General features: G+C 43.6%; 1 protein-coding gene and 1 non-coding gene across 3 annotated transcripts in view; one reads left to right on the forward strand and one right to left on the reverse strand.

Moving 5' to 3' along the window:
* The window catches only part of rnf13 (ring finger protein 13), a 319,053-nt gene that overhangs the window by 100,390 nt on the left and 193,628 nt on the right, over positions 1-25,035 (reverse strand). For both annotated transcript variants that reach the window (XM_072473860.1, XM_072473861.1), the window contains exon 5: positions 19,391-19,478. In XM_072473860.1, the coding sequence (XP_072329961.1) occupies positions 19,391-19,478 (88 nt within the window). The remainder of the gene's footprint in view (positions 1-19,390; positions 19,479-25,035) is intronic.
* Positions 18,177-18,249, forward strand: trnar-acg (transfer RNA arginine (anticodon ACG)). Its single transcript has one exon. It is a non-coding gene; the product is annotated as a tRNA-Arg (tRNA).

Consider the following 25,035-nt stretch of genomic DNA (forward strand, 5'->3'; position numbering starts at 1 on the left):
GACTTATTTCCCCCTCAAAATAATTATAATTCCTTTTAAAGGCATGTTGTCAGCGATCTCAAAATGTAGGCCTACTCCTTTGGTCATATGTTTAAACAATGACATACAGAAGTTTTCAATTCCCCACCTCATTAGGTTTGCTGTACAACCACATGGGCTGATACAGCAAAACAGGATCAATCAATCCCTTAAAATCTATTAATTTTTCGAGTCCATAAGACCTTCCAGAGGGACTTGAAAGGTGAACTATTTCTAACTCCACAGATGCTGCCAGACCTGCTGAGTAAATCCAGCATTTTCTGTTCTTTTTTCAGATTTCCAGCATCTGCATATTTGCTTTTATTTCCTTAAAATTAGTTCCATACATAGAAGCATTACACGTCACAAACTTTATTTTGGGGAAGTGCCGATACTTAAAAAGCATGCTTCCAAGGCTTTAAATTTCCCTGAGATCCATCATCACTAATTCACATTGCTGACTATGAGACAAAGTACCTGAACTATACAGGATCGCCATCGTCTAAATATTGGAATGAATTTAATGGCTGAGGCAGTAGCCCTGCCAACTTGCTGGAAAGCTGGTGGCAACCTCGCCAGGCCGACTTTGGGCCTCCCAATGGAATTTAATCCCAATCAAGCACTTGGCCGCATGCAGTCAGGGTTTCTGGAGCCTTTTGAACAAGGATTCCAGCTGTTCAGAACCAGCAGCTCTACCAGGTGCAGTGGCCAATGCTGGTAGCGCAGGTGGCCAATGCTGGTAGCGCAGGTGGCCAATGCTGGTAGCGCAGGTGGCCAATGCTGGTAGCGCAGGTGGCCAATGCTGGCAGCGCAGGTGGCCAATGCTGGTAGCGCAGGTGGCCCTTAGCACAGGTGGCCAATGCTGGTAGCGCAGGTGGCCAATGCTGGTAGCGCAGGTGGCCAATGCTGGTAGCGCAGGTGGCCAATGCCAGTAGCGCAGGTGGCCAATGCTGGTAGCAACAACAACAATGGAGGCCCCAGAACCCAGGTAAGTGGCTTGTTGGGGCCAGTCAGGCAAATCTAACAAAGGATCTGGGGTGAGGGGTCAGTTTGAAGGGTCAGGTCTTTTTAAGGAGTCAGTCCTTGCCACAGTTGGTGTTCGTAAGCAAGCTTTGATTAATTCCCTGCGGAATATCAAACATGCATAGTTTTTAACTCCACTGACCTTATAACTAAATAAAAAGTAAAATGTTAAATAAAGCTTATGAATATTCCCAGTGCAACAGGAGAACTAGAGAATACTTTTACATTCCTTATGTTCCATTCAACTGCCAAAATCAACAGAATGTGTACACGTATTGAAAGGTAACAATTTGAAATAAAAGCGGTTGAGAGAGAAAATAAAAAGGACCGTGAAGAAAGGGAAAATGTCCAATGGATGAACATTTCAACACACTCTTCTCAATTCAGGTAATGTATTATCTGTATTTAGAGCGAATGAGTGCATTCTTAGATGTATTTTGAAATACAATTACAGCCGAACCAAGTTTTACCTGAGAAATCAATTATGTGATCAGTTAATTTAATAATATAGCTAAAAACAACAGAACAAAGATAATTCAGTAAATCACTTTTTTTGTTAAAACACTGACGGTTTGAGTGCTACAGCTGCACCATAAATGTGTCTGGTACAATCTGGCATGCATTCTTCTCCAAACAAATCGGTGAATTATCTGGACAACCTATATTTAACAAGTATTAATGACCTAAACCCTATTTTAAAAATAAAACACATACATTAAAGCTGGTTTCTATTGGTATTAATTTACTGTGGCCATTCCTTATCCTGTTCCTGGGTTATTTTAGAGGAACTGGAGAATTGTGATTGGTAAACAGTGGGACTTGGAAAGTGTCAACTATAACAGATGAAACAGTCGCCTGCCTGAGCATGAACCTTCAGGATAGCTTTGCTCATCTACTGGTCCTCCAATGCGTAAACAGGGTAACACTGCAATTATGGTATCTGACTTGGAAAAATCTATGTATTATGATTTATTTAGCAAGGGGATCATTCAAGAACCTCTGCAAAAAAAATTACAAGTATCTGGAGTTGAGTGTTTTTATTGCCTCTCCCAGGAGACATGGTTGCTGGGGAGAGTGGGTGGGAAGTACCTTGTCAGGATGCTCCAGCTGCCATGTGTGGGGAACAGGCTTAATGGAACATGGAATTATACAATGGTTACAACTCAGAAGGCCACTCAATCTATTCAGCCCGCAGTTCTCTGCGAGGGCAATTTGGTGAGTTCCACTCCCCCAATCCTTTCATGGCCCTGCAATTTTATTTTCCTTTATGTGTTTATCCAATTCCTTTTTAAAAAGCCACAAACCTGCCTCCACTCTCTCAGGCACTGCATTCCAGATCATAACACTCACTAAGAAAACAAATCCTCATTCTGTCACCAAGCACGGTGGTAAAAACCTGTGTCCTCTGGCTCTCGACCCTTCTACCATTGGAACAGTTACTAAATCACAGTCTCTATGGCGAATAACCCAAGCTTCTCCAATCAATGTAACTCAAACCTCTCATTCCTGAAACCGTTCATGTAAATCTTCGCTGTGTCCTTTCTAAAGCTTTCACCTGCTTTGTAAACTGCAATGTCCAGAAATGGACACAATACTCAAGTTGAGACCAAATCAGTGTTGATAAAGGTTCATCAGACAGAACATACTACATATGGTATGAAGCTTTGTTGGACCTTTCCTGTAATTTTACAGACGGCATAATGGAATTTACAAGTCAAAGAAATAATACTTTAAGTCACATGGCAAAATATTTTCTTCTATTCTCACTACCATGTTTTGTTATAAGGCCGCATTATTAAATAAGAACTGTATTTTACAAGAGGAAAGAGGGAATTGATTGGAAAAACAGAGGGGGAAGGAATCTCAATGGCAAAACTGCAATTTCCTGAAAATATGTACATTTTAAAATTAGGATTATAACGACCCCGTGCTACAAAACATTATTCTGTACTGCAAGACCCCTCCCCAACACAGTTTCGACCATAAGAGGGGCTGGTAATATATTAAAATCCGAATTTATGGATTTATTTGCATGGTACATCACACTCCATAAGATTAGCTCTGGTGTAGCTGAAATCACTTTGCTACATTTGCAGTGTAAATTGGATGTGAAACTTGAACTCTCCAAGTAAACAGAGACTCCAAGTTCCAAGGTCATGCAGTACACTTTCAAGCCGGACAACAAGTTGCATTTACATTATAACCACAATGTTGGTGCAAAGTGAAGCCTCAATTCTCTTAAGTCTCCAAGTTGGACTTCATGCCATCTAAAAGCAAACCACATTCTTCAAAACTAAATTCTTTGTCTCCCTGAACTGGGCAATCAGAATTCAGTATTCAAACAAGCAAGCAAATATATACCAACAGCAGCAGTTTCCTTTATTGTATGGCCTTTAAAGTAATCAAAATTCCTTAGGCACTTCAGAGCAGTGTTAGGAAACAACATTTGGGGGTGGCACAGTGGTTAGCACTGCTGCCTCACAGTGCTGAGGACCCAGGTTCAATACCTATCCCAGGTCACTGTACGTGTGGAGTTTGCACATTCTCCCTGTGTCTACGTGGGTCTCACCCCCACAAACCAAAGTTGTGCAGGGTATGTGAATCAGCAACGCTAAATTTTCTCCTAATTGAAAAGAAAAGAATTGGGCACTTAAAATAAAACAAAATTGGACAATCACATTTGGGAAGCTGGCCAAAGGCTTTAGGGGGTGTGTTAAAGGGGGAAAGAGAGGTGGGGAGGTACAGGGAGGCACTTCTAAATTTGAGAGCCTAGGCACATCCATCAATGGTGAATAAATTAAAATCAGGGATTTTTAGATCAGAATTACAGGAGTACAGGTATCGGAGGGCTGAGGGACTGGAGGAAATGACAGAGAAAGGGAGGTTGTGGCCACTTGGAAGGATTTGACAATGAGGATAAGAATTGTAAAAATTAAGGTATTGCTTAACCGGGAGCCAAGGTCCATCAGCAAGCAGAGGTGTGATGGGTGAACAGGACTCCGTATGAGCCAGCAGAGTTTTGGATAAACTTAGAGGGACAAATTGGTGAGAGATTAGTGCTTTTGTCATTTTTGCAAGGACTCAGTGAAAACATTTTCTTTTACCCGTGTTATGCTCCTCTTGCTCAATGTGGGTATTCAGGGACGCGGCCGATGCCCCAGACTCCTTCATATGTGGGAAGTGCGTCCAGCTGCAGCTCCTGTTAGACCGCATGACGGCTCTGGAGCTGCGGATGGACTCACTTTGGAGCATCCGCGATGCTGAGGAGGTCGTGGATAGTATGTTCAGTGAGTTGGTCACACCGCAGATTAGGATTGGTAAAGGAGACTGGGAATGCAGAGAAAGAGCAGGAAGGCAGTGCAGGTGTCCCCTGCGGTCATCTCCCTCCAAAACAGGTATACCGTTCTGGATACTGTTGGGGGAGATGACTCACCAGGGGAAGGCAGTAGTAGCCAGGCTCATGGCACCGTGGCTGGCTCTGCTGCACAGAAGGGCGGGAAAAAGACTGGCAGGGCTATAGTCATTGGGGAGTTAATTGTAAGGGGAGTAGACAGGCATTTGTGTGGTCGAAAACGAGACTCCCGAATGGTATGTTGCCTCCCGGGTGTACAGGTCAGGAATGTCTCAGATCGGCTGCAGGACATACTGAAGGGGAGGGTGAACAGCCAGTTGTCGTTATGCATATAGGCACCAACGATATAGGTAAAAAACGGGATGAGGTCCTACAATCAGAATTTAGGGAGTTAGGAGATATGTTAAAAAGTAGGACCTCAAAAGGTAGTAATCTCAGGATAGCTACCAGTGCCACGAGACAGTCAGAGTAGAAATTCAAGAATAGTCAGAATGAATACGTGGCTTGAGAGATGGTGCAGGAGGGAGGGGTTCAGATTTTTGGGACATTGGAACCGGTTCTGGGGGCGGTGGGGCCATTACAAATCGGATGGTCAACACCTGGGCAGGACTGGAACCAATGTCCTGGGGGTGCTTTTGCTAACACTGTTGGGGAGGTTTTAAACTAATGTGGCAAGGGGATGGGAACCAGATTAGGAAGTTAGAGGTCAGTAAAGAGGCAGCAACTAAAGCCAGTAAGGTACTAGATAATAAACTCAATGTGACTAAGGAGAAGAGTAGACAGGGAAGAAATGATGAACGCAAAGGGACAGGTGGTCTGAGGTGCATTTGGTTCAACGTGAGAAGTGTAGCAGGTAAGGCAGATGAATTTAGGGCTTGGATTAGTACCTGGGAATATGATGTTATTGGTATTACTGAGACTTGGTTGAGGGAAGGGCAAGACTGGCAACTAAATATCCTAAGGTATAGATGCTTCAGGAGGGATAGAGAGGGAGGTAAAAGGGGTGGAGGAGTTGGATTACTGGTCAGAGATGACATCACAGCTGTGATTAAGGAGGGCAGGATGGAGGATTCGAGCACTGAGGCAATATGGGTAGAGCTAAGAAATAGGAAGGGTGCAGTAACATTGTTGGGACTTTACTACAGGCCTCCCAAAAGCGAGCGTGAAGTAGAGGTACAAATATGTAGACAGATTATAGAAAAATGTAGGAGCAATAGGGTGGTCGTGATGGGAGATTTTAACTTCCCCAACATTGAATGGGACTCATGTAGTGTTGGAGGCGTAGATGGAGCAGAATTTGTAAGGAGCATCCAGGAGAGTTTTTTTAAAGAGCAGTATGTAAATAGTCCAACTCGGGAAGGGGCCATACTGGACCTGGTATTGGGGAATGATCCCGGCCAGGTGGTTGAAGTTTCAGTCGGTGATTACTTTGGGAATAGCGATCACAATTCCGTAAGTTTTAGAATACTCATGGACAAAGATGAGAGTGGTCCTAAAGGAAGAGTGCTAAATTGGGGAAAGGCCAAGTATAACAAAATTTGGCAGGAGCTAGGGAATGTGGATTGGGAGCAGCTCTTTAAGGGTAAATCCACATTTGAAATGTGGGAGTCTTTTAAGGAAAGGTTGATTCGAGTGCAGGACAGACATGTCCCTGTGAAAATGAGGGATAGAAATGGCAAGATTAGGGAACCATGGATGACGGGTGGAATTGTGAGACTAGCTAAGATGAAAAAGGAAGCATACATAAGATCTTGGCGACTTAAATCTGAAGAAGCTTTGGAGAAATATTGGGAAAGTAGGACAAATCTCAAACACGCAATAAAGAGGGCTAAAAGGGTCATGAAATATCTTTGGCTAACAGGGTTAAGGAAAATCCCAAGCCTTTTATTCATATATAAGGAGCAAGAGGATAACTAGAGAAAGGATTGGCCCACTCAAAGACAAAAGAGGGAATTTATGCGTGGAGTCAGAGGAAGTGGGTGAGATTCTTAATGAGTACTTTGCATCGGTATTCACCAAGGAGAGGGACATGACGGATGTTGAGGCTAGGGATGGATGTTTAAATACTCTAGGTCAAGTCGGCACAAGGAAGGGGGAAGTTTTGGGTACTCTAAAAGGCATGAAGGTGGACAAGTCCCCAGGTCCGGATGTGATCTATCCCAGGTTACTGAGGGAAGCGAGAGACAAAATAGCTGGGGCCTTAACAGATATCTTTGCAGCACGGGTGAGGTCCCGGAGGACTGGAGAATTGCTAATGTTGTCCCTTTGTTTAAGAAGGGTAGCAGGGATAATCCAGGGAATTATAGACCTGTGAGCTTGACGTCAGTGGTAGGCAAGCTGTTGGAGAAGATACCGAGGGATAGGATCTATTCACATTTGGAAGAAAATAGACTTATCAGTGATAGGCAGCATGGTTTTGTGCAGGGAAGGTCATGTCTTACAAACCTAATAGAATTCTTTGAGGAAGTGACAAAGTTAATTGATGAGGGAAGGGCTGTAGATGTCGTATACATGGACTTCAGTAAGGCGTTTGATAAAGTTTCCCATGGCAGGTTGATGGAAAAAGTGATGTCGTATGGGGTTCAGGGTGTACTAGCTAGATGGAAAAAGAACTGGCTGGGCAACAGGAGACAGAGAATAGTGGTGGAAGGGAGTGTCTCAAAATGGAGAAAGGTGACTAGTGGTGTTCCACAGGGATCCGTGTCGGATCCGTGCTGTTGTTTGTGATATACATAAATGACCTGGACGAAGGTATAGGTGGTCTGATTAGCAAGTTTGCAGATGATACTAATATTGGTGGAGTTGCAGATAGCGAGGAGGACTGTCAGAGAATACAGCAAAATATCGATAGATTGGAGAGTTGGGCAGAGGAATGGCAGATGGAGTTCAATCCAGGCAAATGCGAGGTGATGCATTTTGAAAGATCTAATTCAAGAGCAGACTATACGGTCAATGGAAGGGTCCTGGGGAAAATTGATGTACAGAGAGATCTGGGAGTTCAGGTCCATTGTACCCTGAAGGTGGCAACGCAGGTCAAAAGAGTGGTCAAGAAGGCATACAGCATGCTTGCCTTCATCGGACGGGGTATTGAGTACAAGAGTCGGCAGGTCATGTTACAATTGTATAGGACTTTGGTTAGGTCACGTTTGGGATACTGCGTGCAGTTCGGGTCGCCACATTACCAGAAGGATGTGGATGCTTTAGAGAGGGTGCAGAGGAGGTTCACCAGGATGTTGCCTGGTATGGAGGGTGCTAGCTATGAAGAAAGATTGAGTAGATTAGGATTATTTTCATTGGAAAGACAGAGGTTGAGGGGGGACCTGATTGAGGTCTACAAAATTATGAGACGTATGGACAGGGTGGATAGCAACAAGCTTTTTCCAAGAGTGGGGGTGTCAATTACAAGAGGTCCCGATTTCAAGGTGAGAGGGGGAAAGTTTAAGGGAGATGTGCGTGGAAAGTTTTTTTACGCAGAAGGTGGTGGGTGCCTGGAACGCTTTGCCAGCGGAGGTGGTAGAGGCGGGCACGATAGCATCATTTAAGATGCATCTAGAGATATGTGAACGGGCGGGGAACAGAGGGAAGTAGATCCTTGGAAAATAGAAGACAGGTTTAGATAAAGGATCTGGATCGGTGCAGGCGGGGAGGGCCAAAGGGCCTGTTCCTGCGCTGTAATTTTCTTTGTTCTTTACAATGAGATGACTGAATACTGGTACAGAAACTTAATTAATTATTCTGATAATGCCAACATTTTAATTATTCTTCATCCAATCCCAGAGTAAGCCTACACGTTATTAAGCACATTACAAATATTCCTCAACTTCTTCTTTTGTACCATTCCATCAACAGAACCGGCCTCCTCCATTTGGAGGGCTTTAAACTATATGGGGAAGGGGGGGGGGGCTCTGTACAGGGGATATTAGCTTACAAAGCAAAAGGATATGACAGCACTACAAGGCTGTTATTTAGGTAATGACACCCAGATTGTGACAGGTAGGGACAGAGTATACAAACATAATGAAAAGCAACAAATAGGGTCAAAAAGAGAAACAATGGGCAACATTAATGGCTTGTTACTTAATTGCACATGCATTCAGCACAAAGTAAATTAATTAATGGTACATATTGAGGTTAATGGGTATGATCTTTAGCCATTACAGAGATGTGATTTAAGGAGATCAAACTGTGGACTAAATATTCAGCGGTATGTGACTTTTTGTAAGGACTGGCATAAAGGAAAGGGTGGCGGGGTAGCTTTGTTGGAACCAGGATTGAATAAGTTCAATAAGAAGAAATGATCTTGGAGCAGAAGCTGTAGAATCATATGGGTGGAAATAAGAAATAACAAGGAGAAGACAACACTGGTGGGAGTAGTCTACAGGCCCCCAAACAGTAGCTATTTTGTGGGACTGAGAATAAATCAGAAGCTAATAAAGACATGTAAAAAGGTAGTACTTTAATCATGGGTGACTTTAATCTTCATGTGGATTGGGAAAATCAAATTGGCAGAGGTGGTCATGAGGAGGAATTCCTAGAGCATATTCAGGACACTTTCCTGGAACAGTTCTTTTCAAGCTTTCTTTCCTGTGACCCACTTTTGCCAATGGGTTGACCTTTGGGACCCACGCACCAGCCGACCTTCGCAACCCATGCCATGTTCACTTAGTTTTATTGCGAAAGGGCAATCTGCTTCCTCCTCATGCTCTCATTTGAATTTGAAGTTCAAAGGAGGAAAGGGCAATGTGTAAATCAGGTGCAGACCTCAGCCAGTTCCTTTGTGCCATCTTCATCTTTACAAAAACGGGAAATCAAACCTTACACATGTAGGTTATCGTGAAAGGCAATAGCAATAAAATGCTTGTTTTACTCAGCACTGGATACTCGTGGGAGATGATTACCAGAATGCTGACAGCCTCATGGGTTTTTGGTGTGCTTTTAATGTGGTCACAGGATACATAGAGCAGCGTAGTCTTTTAATTTGGAGCAAGTTAACAACAGACTCTGGGGTCTCAACCTCAAATCTTTCACCCATCACTTCTCTTTCAAAATCTGAAACTTCTCCTCTCATTCAGGTTCAATTCCGACCTCAGGTGACTGTTGTGTGGAGTTTGTGCATTCTCCCAGTGTCTGCGTAGGTGTCCTCCAGGTGCTCCGGTTTCCTCCCGTAGTCCAAAGATGTGCAGGTTAGGTAGATTAGCCTTAGGGTGGGTTTACGGGAATAGGGGATTGGGCCTAAGTAGTGTGGACGGCAGAGTTGCCTGGACTGGACTGGGAAAGGAGCTTAGCAGGAAAGACAGTTGATCAGCAATGGCAGACGTCTCTGAAAACAGTTCATAGCTCACAACAAACATATATCCCAGTGAGGAAGGAGGATTCCAGGAAGGGGATAAATCAACCATGGTTAACCAAGGAAGTGAAGGATAGTAATAAACTGAAAGAAAAAATATATAATGTGGCCAAGATTAGTGGCAAGCCAGAGGATTGGGAAAGTTTTAAAAACCAACAAAAGATGACCAAAAATAAAAATAAAGAGGGAGAAAGTAAACTGAGGGTAAACTAGCAAACAATATAAAAACAGACAGAAGGGCTTATTTAAATATGTAAAAAGAGACCAGCATAAACCCTAAGAGATTGAGATTGGAGAAATAATAATGGGGAACCAGGACATGGCAGAGGAGTTAAACAAATACTTTGCATCAGCCTTCACTAATAATATTCAAACAATATTAAATACTCAAGGGATAGAAAGGAAGTGATGGAAGAAATAAATACAATATCACTTGGGGAAAAAAATACGAGGGAAAGTATCGGCTAAAGACCGATAAATAATAATCTTAATTAGTGTCACAAAGTAGGCTTACATTAACACTGCAATGAAGCTACCATGAAAATCCCCTAGTCGCCACACTCCAGCGCCTGTTCGGGTACACTGTGGGTGAATTTAGAATGTCCAAATTACCTAACAAGCGCGTCTTTTGGGACTTTGTGGGAGGAAACCGGAGCACCTGGAGGAGGACACCTACACAGTCATGGGGAGAATGTGCAGACTCCGCAAAGACAGTGACACAAGCTGGGAATCGAACCCAAGTGCCTGGTGTTGTGAAGCAACAGTGCTAACCACTGTGCTATCATGCACCCCCCCCTCCCCCCCCCCTGTGCCTAATAAGTTAATCCCAAGCTATTAAAGGAAGTAGCTACAGAGATAGCAGATACACTGGTAGTAATCTTCAAAGAATCCTTCAATTCTGGAAATGCCCCAGAGGATCGGAAAACTGCCAATGTAACACCTTTATTCAAAAAAGGAGGGAGTCAAAAAACAAGTAACTATAGGCTAGTGAGCTTAACTTCTGTCATTGTGAAAACGTTAAGAGTTCATTATAAATGATGTAATAGCAGAGCATTTAGAAATGCATACTATAATCAAACAGAGTCACGAAGGGGAAATCATGGCTGACAGATTTATTGGAATTCTTTGTGGTAACGAGCAGTATAAATGGAGGGGAACCAGTAGATGTAATATACTTGGATTTTCAAAACAGCATTCCAAAGGATACCACAAGAAAGGCTACTTAATAAGATAAGAGCACATGGTGTTGGGGGTAGTATATTAGCATGGATAGACGATTGGCTAACTGATAGAAGACAGAGTTGTGATAAAAGAGGCATTTTCAGGATGGCAACCTGTAACTAGTGGAGTATCACAGGGATCCATGCTGGGGCCATAATTATTTACAATATGAGGGAAATAATGCGCTATTGCCAAGTTTGTGGATGACACAAAAATAGGTGGGAATGCAGGTGGTGAGGATGACAGTCTACAGAGGGATATAGACAGGTTAGACGAGTGGGCAAAAACCTTGGCAGGTGGAATATAATGTAGGAAAATGTAAAGTTATCCACTTCGGTAGGAAGAATAAAGGAGCTGAATATTATTTAAATGGAGAAAGACTCTCTTGCAGAAGAGTCTAGGACCAGCAAGCATAATCTCAGAGTAAGGGGTTGCCTATTTAAGACAGAGATGATAAGAGATTACTTCTCGGAGGGTAGTGAATCTGGGGAATTCTTTACTGCAGAGGGCTGTAGAAGCTGGGTCGTTAAGTATGTTCAAGGCTGAGACAGACAGATTTCTAATCAGTAAGGGAATCAAAGGAATAAGGGAATGTGGAGTTGAGGATTATATCAATTCAGCAATGATCTCATTGATTGGTGGAGCAGACTCGACGGGCCGAATGGCCTACCTCTGCTCCTATGTCTTATGCGCATAAATGCAAACATTTGCAGACAACTTTTGATAGTGCAGGATTCAAAAATTCACTCTGGCAAGAGTTTCTTCACAAAGAGAATACTTTCTTTCCTAAAACACCAGAAATGCTCCACCATTGAAAGCTCCTCCCTGGGAGTTGCACACTTTATACTGGGAGTTTCAGAACAGGAATAGTTGTTGTCTGCATAACAACCCCCTCACCAAGTCAGATATATTTTCCCTGAATCCCATTGATTTTTTTGTCTGTACACTATAAAGGCTTAATAGAAGCATGAACAATATTTGCTTTAACAGGGACCATGGCATAACAGAGACTTTAATGAAATCTGTAAAACCAAGAACTGCTAGAGAAATATGAGGTACAACCATTAATAAAATTAAATAAGAGTCGTCAAACAGGTAAATAAAAGCCTTTCTTGTGCTGGCAGCAGCAAGGAAATCATTATAAACTAGTTTAAATTGGCCCCAGTTACATTAGAGATGGCAATACTGGAAAGGTGGGGGAGCAAAACTGTTAATCAAAATATTTTAAATCTTAAAATGTTACCACTTCCAACAACGTATTTTTTCTTGGATACGGTTGAGAAAACAGATAATATAATTTACCTATACCAATTTAGCAAGACATTAAATATATGGCACTCCTTTGTTGCACTGTGAAATTTATGTACAGCAACACTCTATCCATTAACTGTAAACTATGCAGAAACAGTTTTCAAAGCTTATTACTTTCATAACTGCATTGATTATGTAGCAGATTAAACAGAATAGCTAACGGAATATAAAACATAGAATCATAGAATGGTGACAGCAGAGAAGGAGGAAGTTCAGCCTGTCCTGTCTGTGCTGACTCTGTGTAAGAGCAACTCAGCTAATTCCACTCCCACGTGTTTAATTTTACATTCGGGGTTTGAACAGGGCTTTTTGGGGTAAAAACAGAAAACACTGGGAAGACTCAGCAGGTCTTGCAGCATCTGTGGAGAAACAAACAGGCTCACCTTTCGAGTCTGTATGACTCTTCTTCAGAGCCGGGTACTCCATGATTTCCACATCGACTCCTCTCAAAAGGCAGCAGAGTGGCGCAGTGGTTAGCACTGCTACATCACTGAGTCGTGGACCCGGGTTCGATCCCGGCCCCGGGTCACTACCCGTGTGGAGTTTGCACATTCTCGCCGTGTCTACGGGGTCTCACCCCACAACCCAAAGATGTGCAGGGTAGGTGAATTGGCCATGCTAAATTGCCCTTTAATTGGAAAAAAAAGTAATTGGATACTCTAAATTTTTATTTTTTATTTTTTTTAATTAAAAAATTTACTCCTCTCAATATCCTTACATGCACGTAATCTGGTCCTGGTGACTTATCAACTTTTAAGTACAGGCATCCTTTCTAATACCGTTATCAGTGTTTAGCCCATCCAGTGTCTCAACTAGCTACTTTTATTATGACTTTAACAGGAACCTCTTTCTTTGTGAAGACAAATGCAACAAACTCATTTAGTACCTCTGACCCCTGTTGAGACTGGACCTATTTCACTTCCCAGCAAAGCCTCCTTCCTAATTGGCTGAAAACATGCAGATCGAGAAGCCACACCTGAACACACTTCAGAAACTCTTCCTCCTCTTTGCACTTTACGCTAAGAATATCCCAGTCTATCCCTAGGGATAATTGCCCCCACACCCCCTCCCACCAATTATACAGCTATGTCGTTCTTACATAACTCTAATTTCATTAGATTTCTTTCTCTACCTTTCCCACTATGCAGCGGCTATGGAATAGAGCTAGTCATATAACTGTTCCTGTATTGTTTCATAACTCTATCCAAATACATTCTGTCCTTAACCTCTCCAAGATATCCTCTCTCTCCAACACTGCAACGTTCTCCCTTAATACTGCAAGTCCTCCTTTCCTTCCTTCCCTATCTTTCTTGAGCACCTGGCATCCAGAAATATTTAGCATCTAGGTGTGTCCTCTTTTGAGCTAGGTCTAGGTTTTACCATGGCACCATATTCCCATTTGGCTATCTGCGCATTGTTTACCACCGTGCAAAATTATATGGGCCTCGAGAACTACATTTTGTGGGATTTTAGCCAATGGCGCACACCAAGCGTGCTATAAAAAACATAGAACATAGAACATAGAACAATACAGCGCAGTACAGGCCCTTCGGCCCACGATGTTGCACCGAAACAAAAGCCATCTAACCTACACTATGCCATTATCATCCATATGTTTATCCAATAAACTTTTAAATGCCCTCAATGTTGGCGAGTTCACTACTGTTGCAGGTAGGGCATTCCACGGCCTCACTACTCTTTGCGTAAAGAACCTACCTCTGACCTCTGTCCTATATCTATTACCCCTCAGTTTAAAGCTATGTCCCCTCGTGCCAGCCATTTCCATCCGCGGGAGAAGGCTCTCACTGTCCACCCTATCTAACCCCCTGATCATTTTGTATGCCTCTATTAAGTCTCCTCTTAACCTTCTTCTCTCCAACGAAAACAACCTCAAGTCCATCAGCCTTTCCTCATAAGATTTTCCCTCCATACCAGGCAACATCCTGGTAAATCTCCTCTGCACCCGCTCCAAAGCCTCCACGTCCTTCCAATAATGCGGTGACCAGAACTGTACGCAATACCCCAAATGCGGCCGAACCAGAGTTTTGTACAGCTGCAACATGACCTCCTGACTCCGGAACTCAATCCCTCTACCAATAAAGGCCAACACTCCATAGGCCTTCTTCACAACCCTATCAACCTGGGTGGCAACTTTCAGGAATCTATGTACATGGACACCTAGATCCCTCTGTTCATCCACACTTCCAAGAACTTTACCATTAGCCAAATATTCCACATTCCTGTTATTCCTTCCAAAGTGAATCACCTCACACTTTTCTACATTAAACTCCATTTGCCACCTCTCAGCCCAGCTCTGCAGCTTATCTATATCCCTCTGTAACCTGCTACATCTTTCCACACTGTCGACAACACCACCGACTTTAGTGTCGTCTGCAAATTTACTCACCCACCCTTCTGCGCCTTCCTCTAGGTCATTGATAAAAATGACAAACAGCAACGGCCCCAGAACAGATCCTTGTGGTACTCCACTTGTAACTGAACTCCATTCTGAACATTTCCCATCAACCACCACACTTGTGTAATAGTCTTGGGTCAATCCCAGCAAATTGAGAAGGTGCTATCCTCAGGGTATTCCTGAGTGAGAATCTCTTACAGAACAGGTTGGGATGCCAAATAGTTGTCAGTACTGTTGCAACTAATGAAAAGCAAACTTTGCATTTAAACTTTTTAAAGTCTTATTTTCAAACCGACTGCAGGTGGCAGAATTGGCCTTGGGTTTATATTAAAATTAACCAGCATGTAGAAGTGTGAGACAGCCACGCATGAATTTTCTTGGCTGGAATGAAGGGGAGTCGGAAAAATGAGCATGTAACCTAGATTTTAGAGTTGCACTAAACAGGGATTGATTGAACAGATGCTGCTAATGTATCAACAGTCGCTTGTCACAAGCTCTAGAACCTGACAGCAGGTTACTGTCCTAGTCACAACCACATCCTTACGGTCTTATGGTCTTATTACCAAATCCAAAAGCAGGATATTAAACAACACTCAAGAAACACAACGTCATCCAGGACAAAGCAGCCCCCTGCCTCAGTGGTCCATCCGCACACTGACAGCAGTGTGCACCATCTACAAGATGCACTGCAGCAACTCAGACTCCTTCTAAGGTACCCTTCAAACCTGGGCTTTCTACCACCTAGAAGGACAACAGCAGTGGATACATGGGAACATATCCCCCCCCCCCCCCGAAGCCAGACCATACTGACTTGGAAGGGACCTTTCGTGTGTGACCTAATCAAAAGCTTTCTGAAAATCTGAATGTAACCCATCCACTGGTTCCGTCTTATCGATTCTGCTTGTAACATCTTCAAATAAAACTCCCAACAGGTTTGTCACAGCGCCTCAAGAAGGAAGATCACCACCACCTTCTCAAGGGCAATTAGAGATGGACAATAGATGCTGACCATGCCAGCAATGCACACATCACATGAATTTTAAAGACAGGCTATTAAAAAAGGTGGATGCTGGGAAGTTGAAAACAGAAATAATAAATGCTGGTAATATTCAGGAGTTCTGATGAAAGGTCTTTGATCTGAATTAACTTTTTTCTCTCTCCCCAGACGCTGCCCGATTAGTGTATTTTGCAACAAATTTCTGTTCTATGTAATAAAAAGTGAATTTTCCTCCCTTTTAGGTTCGGAGATTTTAGAAAGATTTTGGTACCCAGCAGTTTTAATCTAATTTGCCAAAACCAAGCATCCTGTATCAGATTCCATCAAACATTGCAAAGATTAGCATTTCCTTAAAAGACCAAAATAAGTTTCAAATAATATTTAACTTTCTCTGTTCATTTATGTACAATATTTTTTCAAAATCGGTGAAAAAGAACAATCCAGCTTCAATACCATTTGCTGTTCTTTTTGCCTCTTCCTCAATTCACGCCAAGCATATTATGCAATGGAAGTTTCTCTGATGCAGGTGCATTTCAAAGATACAGGAGGAAGTTTGGCAAAGAGTGTGGGAAAACGTATGAACGTGGATAAGAAAAAAGTGTTAGGAGTAGGATTAGAGAATATGAATAAAACCAAAATAAAATGTTATTTCTTCTCCTGGAGCAGTCAGTATCCAAGGATAAAAAATGTTATGGCAAAAGTCATTAAATAAGAGACACAAATTTGAGAATACAAAAGAACTGGAAGTTATAGGGGTAAACATAGATAAAAATGATCAAATGAGTTATGCAACAAGATTACCTCAATCCTGCTGGGGCCATAAAAACAACATGTGCAAAATTAAGTGTCCAATTTGTTTAGTTCTTGGAAATTTTACTTCAGTTCACTCACTGCTCTTGGTAACAATGTATTTTTAGAAATAAATTTAGAGTACCCGATTTTTGTTTTTCCAATTAAGGTGGCCAATCCACCTAACCTGCAACATCTTTGGGTTGTGGGGGTGAAACCCACGCAGACACGGGGAGAATGTGCAAACTGCACAAGGACAGTGATCCAGGGCCGGGATCGAACCTGGGTCCTCAGCGCCGGAGTCACCAGTGCTAACCACTGCACCACAGTGCCGTCCTACTTTGGTAACAAAGTAGCAGATTGGAGAGAGCCCATGGCTCTGTAAATTCAACAGTCAGTCAGAAGGAGCTATCTTGATGTATTTTCATATGTCATGCTTACGTACATCAACATGACGGTACACAGTAACCAATGAACTGTCACAATAAATATTAAACGATATTTAATCTCAAATTTGTGATGTGTGGTTTCATGTGGAACAAATTTCACTGCCCATTGCTCCAGAGTTGGGTCAAGTCCCGACTCCAGAAGTGTACACTCTAAACCTAGAGCAGGTGGGAAGTAAAACCAGTTTGCACCCATGCTATCCGACAGTGCGTTTGCACCATTGGACAGATATCACAGAATACACTTTCCCTCGCCACACATCATGCCACCTGACAAACAGATGTGTCACCTATCAGAGTCAGAAATGGTTGTCCTGACTGTTGCAGTGTAGGTTTATATTTACAATAAATACAGGGAGTTCTAATCTCAGCTATGCCATCAAGAGATGATGCTGAGCAGAGGCTAGTCATTTAGAAACATAGAAAAATTACAGCACAAAGGAGGCCATTCATCACATCGTGCCCATGCCACCTCTAACCAGGAGGACACCCAGGTGCCCGTTCTAAACCAGACTTCCTCCACCCAGCCCATAGACCTGCACCATTCCCCACACCATTAATTCCTCCTGGAAACATTTTCTCCATTTTTGAAGGCAAGAGGTGACTTCATGGATTTGAAGAGCAAGACACTTGAGGGGGCAAGGATTTTGGGGTGGCACAGTGGTTAGCACTACTGCCTCACAGCTCCAGGGATCTGGGTTCAATTCTGGCCTCGGGGACTGTCTGTGTGGAGTTTGCACTTTCTCCTAGTGTCTGCATGGGTTTCCTCCCACAGCCCAAAGATGTAGTTGGGTGAATTGGCCATGCTGAATTTCCCCTCAGTGCCCAAAAGGTTGGGTGGGGTTACTGAGATAGGGTAGAGGTATTGTCTTAAGTAGGGTGCTCTTTCCAAGGGGTGGCCCAGAGTTGATGGGCCGAATGGCCTCCTTCTGCCCTGTAAATTCTTTGATTCTATGATTTTCATTATTGTAACACGAAGAAAAAGATGTATTCATCTTCATACAGTGGTCAGAAACGTGCAACATTTAAGACCTTTTTCCAAACTCGATCTTTTCCACATGCTCTTCAATGTAACTCGGCCTATAAATATAATTTATTCCCCTTTCCACTAAACACTAAAATTATTGGTCCAATCAATTGTTTTAAACAGCAAATGACTTTGCCATTTCCTTAGTCCCCAAATTAATTTTTAAAAATTAAAAAATTCCAATAGTTATTTAGAACATACCTCTTGGACCAAACATTGACATTACAATGGGCCAGTGGCACAATGGATAACGCGCCTGACTACGGATCAGGAAATCCCAGGTTCGACTCCTGGTTGGCTCGTGGTAAACTTTTCGACATTAGTTCACAAACTCCGTTAAAAATACAATTTTAATAACTTTTAAAGGGCAGCACGGTGGCGCAGTGGGTTAGCCCTGCTGCCTCACGGCGCCGAGGCCCCACGTTCGATCCCAGCTCTGGGTCACTGTCTGTGTGGAGTTTGCACATTCTCCCTGTGCCTGCGTGGGTTTTGCCCCCACAATCCAAAGATGTGCAGAGTAGGTGGATTAGCCACGCTAAATTGCCTCCTAATTGGAAAAAATGAATTGGGTACTCTAAATTTTTTTTAAAAACATTGACATTACATATGTATCTCCTTTTGTGGCTCAATGCCAAATGTTGCTTCATAACCCTGCTGTAGGGCACTTTGGGATGCTTTACTAAGTTAAAAGTATTATAGAAATGCAAGTTATTCTTTTTTAATAATTTATAGCATCCAATTCATTTTTATCCAATTAAGGGGAAATTTAGCATGGCCAATCCACCTACCCTGCACATCTTTGGGGTGTGGGAGCGAAACCCACGCAGACACGGGGAGAATGTGCAAACTCCACATGGACAGTGACCCAGAATCGAACCTGGGACCTCGGTGCCGTGAGGCAGTAGTACTAACCATTGCGCCACCGTGCTGCCCTGAAATGCAAGTTATTCTTAAACTTAATTTCTAACGTTTTGTCATGGGGTTCTTGATTATCCAATGGATCCTAACCACCCTCTTCCCCCAAAAAGGAAGGTATTTTAGGTTCCACAGTGTAGTGATTCCATTCCAAGCAAATGACATCCAATGTGTGTTGTCCATTATTTCTCCCTACAATGTTTGAAAACATCAATTCCTTGTTGGAGCACAATTAGACATTTGCCACTTCACACTAATATAATGCCCCAGTGACCAAAAGGAAGTGTGCGCTAGCTATCTGACTCTGAAGAACATTTCCGTAAAGCTCAATCCTGTTCTCACCTGTGATCCACACATGTGAATGTCCAGCAGGGATCCTTGGCTAGCGATCAGAATCAGGAACCTTGACCAATTTTACCTTCACTGCAGTTAATTCACAGGCTGCTAATGCAGATAAACTAACTGGGCATAGATCGGGCATGAAATTTAGCACATTGTACATTTAATGACATTTAGTACCTTACTCACCATCATTGGACCCCATACTAATAAGATCTTCAGAGTCAACATTGTGTACTATGGCAGCTTTGTATCCAGCCTGCTGAGCATTCAATACCTAAGGAAAACAAACACAGGAAAGTTAGATTGCTTTAAATTCATAATCCAAGATGATTTGCTTGTATAACAAAATGAGAATAGTATACAATACAAACAATAGAAGTATAGACATTAATGAGAGAAAGATGAACTCAACTGTGGTGCATCCAGAAACAAAGCTTCACATGTGAATCCAAGGCCAAGCAGGGCCCAGAAATTAATCCTGCCCAGGCCAACTCCTAGCCCATATTTTATGCATCAAATGACAAAACTGTCCTGGTAAACCACTACATTGAAAATTTATGGATCAACGCGTAATCCTGCAATCCAGACATATTCGAATCAAACCTATACGATGAATATGTGTCAGAAGTTTCTAAAATATCCTACTTGAAAACATTGCAAAACCTTACCTTTTTAAAGTTATGGACGTGTTAGATTTCCACAAGTATTTATTGTGACATCATTATAAAATAAAAAAAGTTTGTTCCCACTTCTTTAGGTCAATGGTTCGCTGTCAGGCAAATGACCTGTTTAAGTGGATTCTGCTTGGTCATGGCAGGAGGAGTAGGAACGCTTTAGGAATGTCCTCAAAACAGGGTTAGAGTCAACACCATTCTTTTCCTTTCCCAGCCTGGTAGCTTTGGACCCTAAAACTGTGTTTCATAGTGAGGGTTTTCCCTAGAGATTATACCTCTAGCTTAAGCTAGGCAAATCTTCCAGCCCCAATTTAAATCCTCACAGATTTGGTATTCTCGTTTATTTACTTTTTTAAAAAAAATTTAGAGTACCCGATTATTTTTTTCCAATTAAGAGGCAATTTAGCTTGGCCAATCCACCTAACCTGCACATCTTTGGGTTGTGGGGGTGAAACCTACGCAGACACTGGGAGAATGCACAAACTCCACACGGAGAGTGACCCATCAGGTTTGGTATTCTCAACTTGAGCATTGTAGCCACCTGGGTTGGCCACTTCCCGACTTAAAATGGAGGTCCGCTAAGGCTGCAGGGAAATTCAGCCAACACAGGCAAAAACTAGCAAGTGCAGAAATCCTCTGTATTAGAACTTGCAAAAGCCCAGACAGCACTGAAACTCACAGCCATCTGCATACTAATGAGCGATCCCTGGGAACAATCGGAACATTTAAGGTGAATAAGGCCAAGCCAGACTCCTCGGCGCCAGCAGGAGCCAAGACAAAGGAAAGCCAACGGACACTCAGGGACCGCCCAGTGATCAGGGGACAGCTCCAGTATTGGAGAAATCGATCCAAGTGATCAGAACTTAGTACAATCACTTGGAACCAGGTACAGGGTCCGCCCCGAATGGCGGGAAGCCCCTGGGGACTATAAAATAGAGTCCCCAAGTTCAAATCGTCCTTCTTGGCAGGGTCACTCAGCAACTCGAATCAACCCTTGAGAGTGAACTGCCCAAGCTGCCGCATCAACCAAGTCAACGCATGCTACGAGATAGGCGCTCCTAGCTACCAGACCATACCAGCTTTCGAATCCTGCAGACTCAGATCGAACGAAAGGCCATTTGTTCCCCTGACCTGGTGGGCCAATTCCGAAGCTACGTATAGGCCTTTTAGTGATAGAGAATAGTCTAGAAAGTACAGTTTATGCATGAGTAGTGATTTACTGTGTATAATAAATGTGTTTTGATTTGAATCTTACGAATTGGTGTGTTGAGTTATTGATCAGTACTTGAACTTGAACCTTGTGGCGGTATCATAAAGATACCTGGCGACTCGAGAGCAAAGGCTATAGAAACAGAGCGAATTCAGTAAAGACCCAACGGGCAACGAATTAAGAGCCAACCAAAGTTAGCAACAGCATGACTTCTCTCCTGTATTCTGCATGGTAAACTTCCGCCTCCATCTGCTCACTCGTTATCTGGATTCCTTGCAGACGTCCCCATTTGGGAAATTCATGGTATCTTTTAGGAGAACCTTGTAATCCGATTTTACATTGGTTTCCAATGCACCCTTCCCCTCTCAAAGCCCATTTCCGTGGCAATGCTTTTAAAAAATACTTTTACTCCGGAAATTTTCAATTTTACAACATACAGGAAAGATAATCTACTTTATACAGCTTTTCTAATAATAACCCCACCCACCAATTCCATATTTCCCTCATTTATCCAAACTCACCCCTTCCCCTCCCGCCCCCACAACCTACTCACCTTCCACTTATTTGCCATGACTGTCAGATCCTTAAAGGAAATCAATGGCATCCAACTCAAATAGAACCCCTCCTCTGCCCCTCTGATGGTGTATTTAATTTTTACCAAGTGCAAAAACCTCAACAGGTACCCAGCCATGCCGTCGTCCTAGGTGGCTCTGATGCCCTCCACCCGAGCAGAACCCGTCTCCAGGCTTTCAGAGCGATGAAGGCCAGGATAGCAGGCTTCTCCCCCTCCTGCAGCTCCAGTCGCACGATACCCCAAAGATAGTCACCCATGGGCACGGCTTCACTGAAACCCCAATATCTCTGACACCTTAAAGAAGGAAGCCCAGAACTCACCAACTTGGGGCAAGACCAATACATATGCGAGTGGTTCGCCGGACTCCTGGAATGATTGCGCCTATCCTCTACATAGAACATGCAGTGCAGAAGGAGGCCATTCGGCTCATCGAGTCTGCACCAACCCACTTAAGCCCTCACTTCCACCCTATCCCCGTAACCCAATAACCCCCATCTAACCTTTTTTGGTCACTGAAGGCAATTTATCATGGCCAATCTACCTAACCTGCACATCTTTGGACTGTGGGAGGAAACCGGAGCACCCGGAGGAAACCCACGCAGACACGGGGAGAACATGCAGACTCCGCACAGACAGTGACCCAGCAGGGAATCGAACATGGGACCCTGGCGCAGTGAAGCCACAGTGCTAATCACTTGTGCTACCGTGCTGCCCATGCTTCTCCCCGAAAAGAACCCACTCATCCAAGCCCCAGTCATGCGCACCCGATGCACAACTAAACTGAATCAAACTCAGTCTTGAGCACGAAAAGGTAGAATTAACCCTATGTAAAATCTTGCCCCACATCCCCCTCTCAAAAGCACAACCCAACTCTTCCTTCCATTCTCCCTTTACTTCCTCCAGTGAATCATAGAATTTAGTGCAGGAGGCCATTCGGCCCATCGAGTCTGCACCGGCTCTTTGAAAGAGCACCCTACCCAAGCCCACACCTCCACCCTATCCCCATAACCCAGTAATCCCACCCAACACTAAGGGAAGCCCTCTCCCTTTCCATCAACTGCCCATAAATATCAGAATTCCTCCCTCCCCCTATCTCATCCAAAGGCACTACCTTTTTAAAAAAATATTTTTTATTCTCCTCCTTTTTCACATTTTCTCCCAAAATTACACCCAACAATAAACAATAATCAGTAACGAATGCAATGTGAATCGTAGCCATCTGGGATGGCCACTTTCAGCATATAAAATGGACACTTGCAGAGCATACAGGGAAAATGGACAATGGAAAGTAACAAGCAGGCACAGAGCCCAAATGTGTATTTAAAAGACAGACTGCAGATAGAACCGAAATCTTGGCTGATTTGCACATTGATGGCCCATCTCCGATGAACAAAGGACTAGTGCTCAGGTAGCCGATACCGTCCCAGACATTCCGGCGCCACTACCTCAGCAAGAAGATACAAACAAAGCAAGGCCAACGGCCACTTAGGACACGCCCAGCCATCAGGGCACCCGCCCCTTTATTGGCTCAGATCGATGGCAGTGATCGAGAAGCTGCCCAATTAATTGGGACCAAGGTTAAGGCTCGCTTAAAAGCGCGCAAAGCTGTCGAGTATAAGAAGGAACCCCCGCCATATGTTCAGCCTCTTGGAATTGGCTCTCAACCAGAGAGACCCTTCCACCTGCACCACCAGAAGCAAGTAAGTTCAAGTTCAACGCTCGCTACCAGACGGACGACCTTAGCTGTACTCCTGCTACCTCGTCGAACCCAACAGCCTCAGATCCGAACAACGGCCATTGTTCCTCTGACCTATGTGGGCACCCGAAGTTAACTGTAGGTGTTAGTGATAGACATAGTTTAGCCTGTAGTGTTATTGTGCATGAGTAAATCATACTGTGAGTAAATAAAGTACCATTGACTTTGAACTAACTAACTGGTGTATAATTCGCCAATCGGTATTCATTTGAACCTTGTGGCGGTATCAAGAGATACCTGGCGACTCTGAAAGCATATTCGTAATTTAGATTAAGAAAGGCGACTTTATTAACAGCTATATTTATAGCCATTAAAAGAGAGCAACAGAATCCCCATATCAATAACAACGATCCCATCCTCCCACCAAACCCCCAAACATTAGCCCGCATGTTAACATAACTAAATGATAAAAAGGAATCAGGAATTACCCATAGTCACCATTAACACATACAGTTCCCCCATTCCCCCAGCACTACCAGCAGCCCAACTCGCAATGTTCGATGTAATCCAATTCTCGAAAGTGCATAATGAATAACGCCCATGAATTGTAGAATGCCTCCATCCTTCCCCTCAGTTCAAAGTTGACCTTTTCTTCAAGTGTCAAGAATTCCATCAGGTCCCCCGCCACGCCAGGGCACAGGGTGGAGAGGTTAACAGGATCCGCCTTCGGGCAATCAACGAGGCGAACGGTACAACATCTGCCTCCGTGCCCGTTTCCAACAACGGCTGGTCTGACACCCTCAATATGGCCTCCCGAGAGCCCGGCTCCGTACCTTCTCCACATTCGCCGCCCAGTAATAAGCAAAGGCACTACCTTATTCACTAGAGAAGTGGGCAGCAACAAATGAAATGTAGGGTTCCTTCTGAACAAAGTTCTGTACCTGTAGGCATCTAAACCCCCCTCGAAAGCTGGAATTTCTCCACCAGCTCCTCCAGCCCAGCAAGCCTACCCTCCAAGAACAAATCCCTAAACCTCTGTACCCCCTCCTTCTCCCAGGGCCTAAATGCCGAGTCCATTCCCGTCGGAATAAATAATAATAATAATCTTTATTGTCACAAGTAGGCTTACATTAACACTGCAAAGAAGTTACTTTGAAAAGCCCCTCGTCGCCACATTCCAGCGCCTGTTCGGGTACACTGAGGGAGAATTCAGAATATCCAAATTACCTATGGTTCTTACAAATCTTATGGTACCATTAACAACATAGATTTCTGCCTAAAATGCTGTCTAAATTGGTTTCATATCCTCAGAGAAGTTGTTACCACTGGACTCAAGAGTATTTGGCTGGGGAGAACGGAAGAGGAGCAGCTATCAGTGCCCATAAACACAACCTGATACAAGAAGCCTCTTCCAAAAGCCCCCAAATAACACGGTCTATGACTCACCCCTGCACCTTCTTAATGTTCGCCGCCCAGTAATAATTCATTAAATTAGGCAATGCCACCACCCCCCGCCCCACCCCGACAGTCTCTCTCTGTAGGAATGGCAGTCGCATGGGGGGGGGGGGGGGCTTACACCTGTCCACACCAAGGTCGAGATCAGCTTGTTAATCCTACCAAAACGTCAGAAAAATGCAAAAAAACCACGGGAGGAAGTTCACTTTAACTGGGCCCTTC

This window comes from Scyliorhinus torazame, chromosome 14 (genome assembly GCF_047496885.1).
Source record: "Scyliorhinus torazame isolate Kashiwa2021f chromosome 14, sScyTor2.1, whole genome shotgun sequence".
Taxonomy (NCBI): Eukaryota; Metazoa; Chordata; class Chondrichthyes; order Carcharhiniformes; family Scyliorhinidae; genus Scyliorhinus; species Scyliorhinus torazame.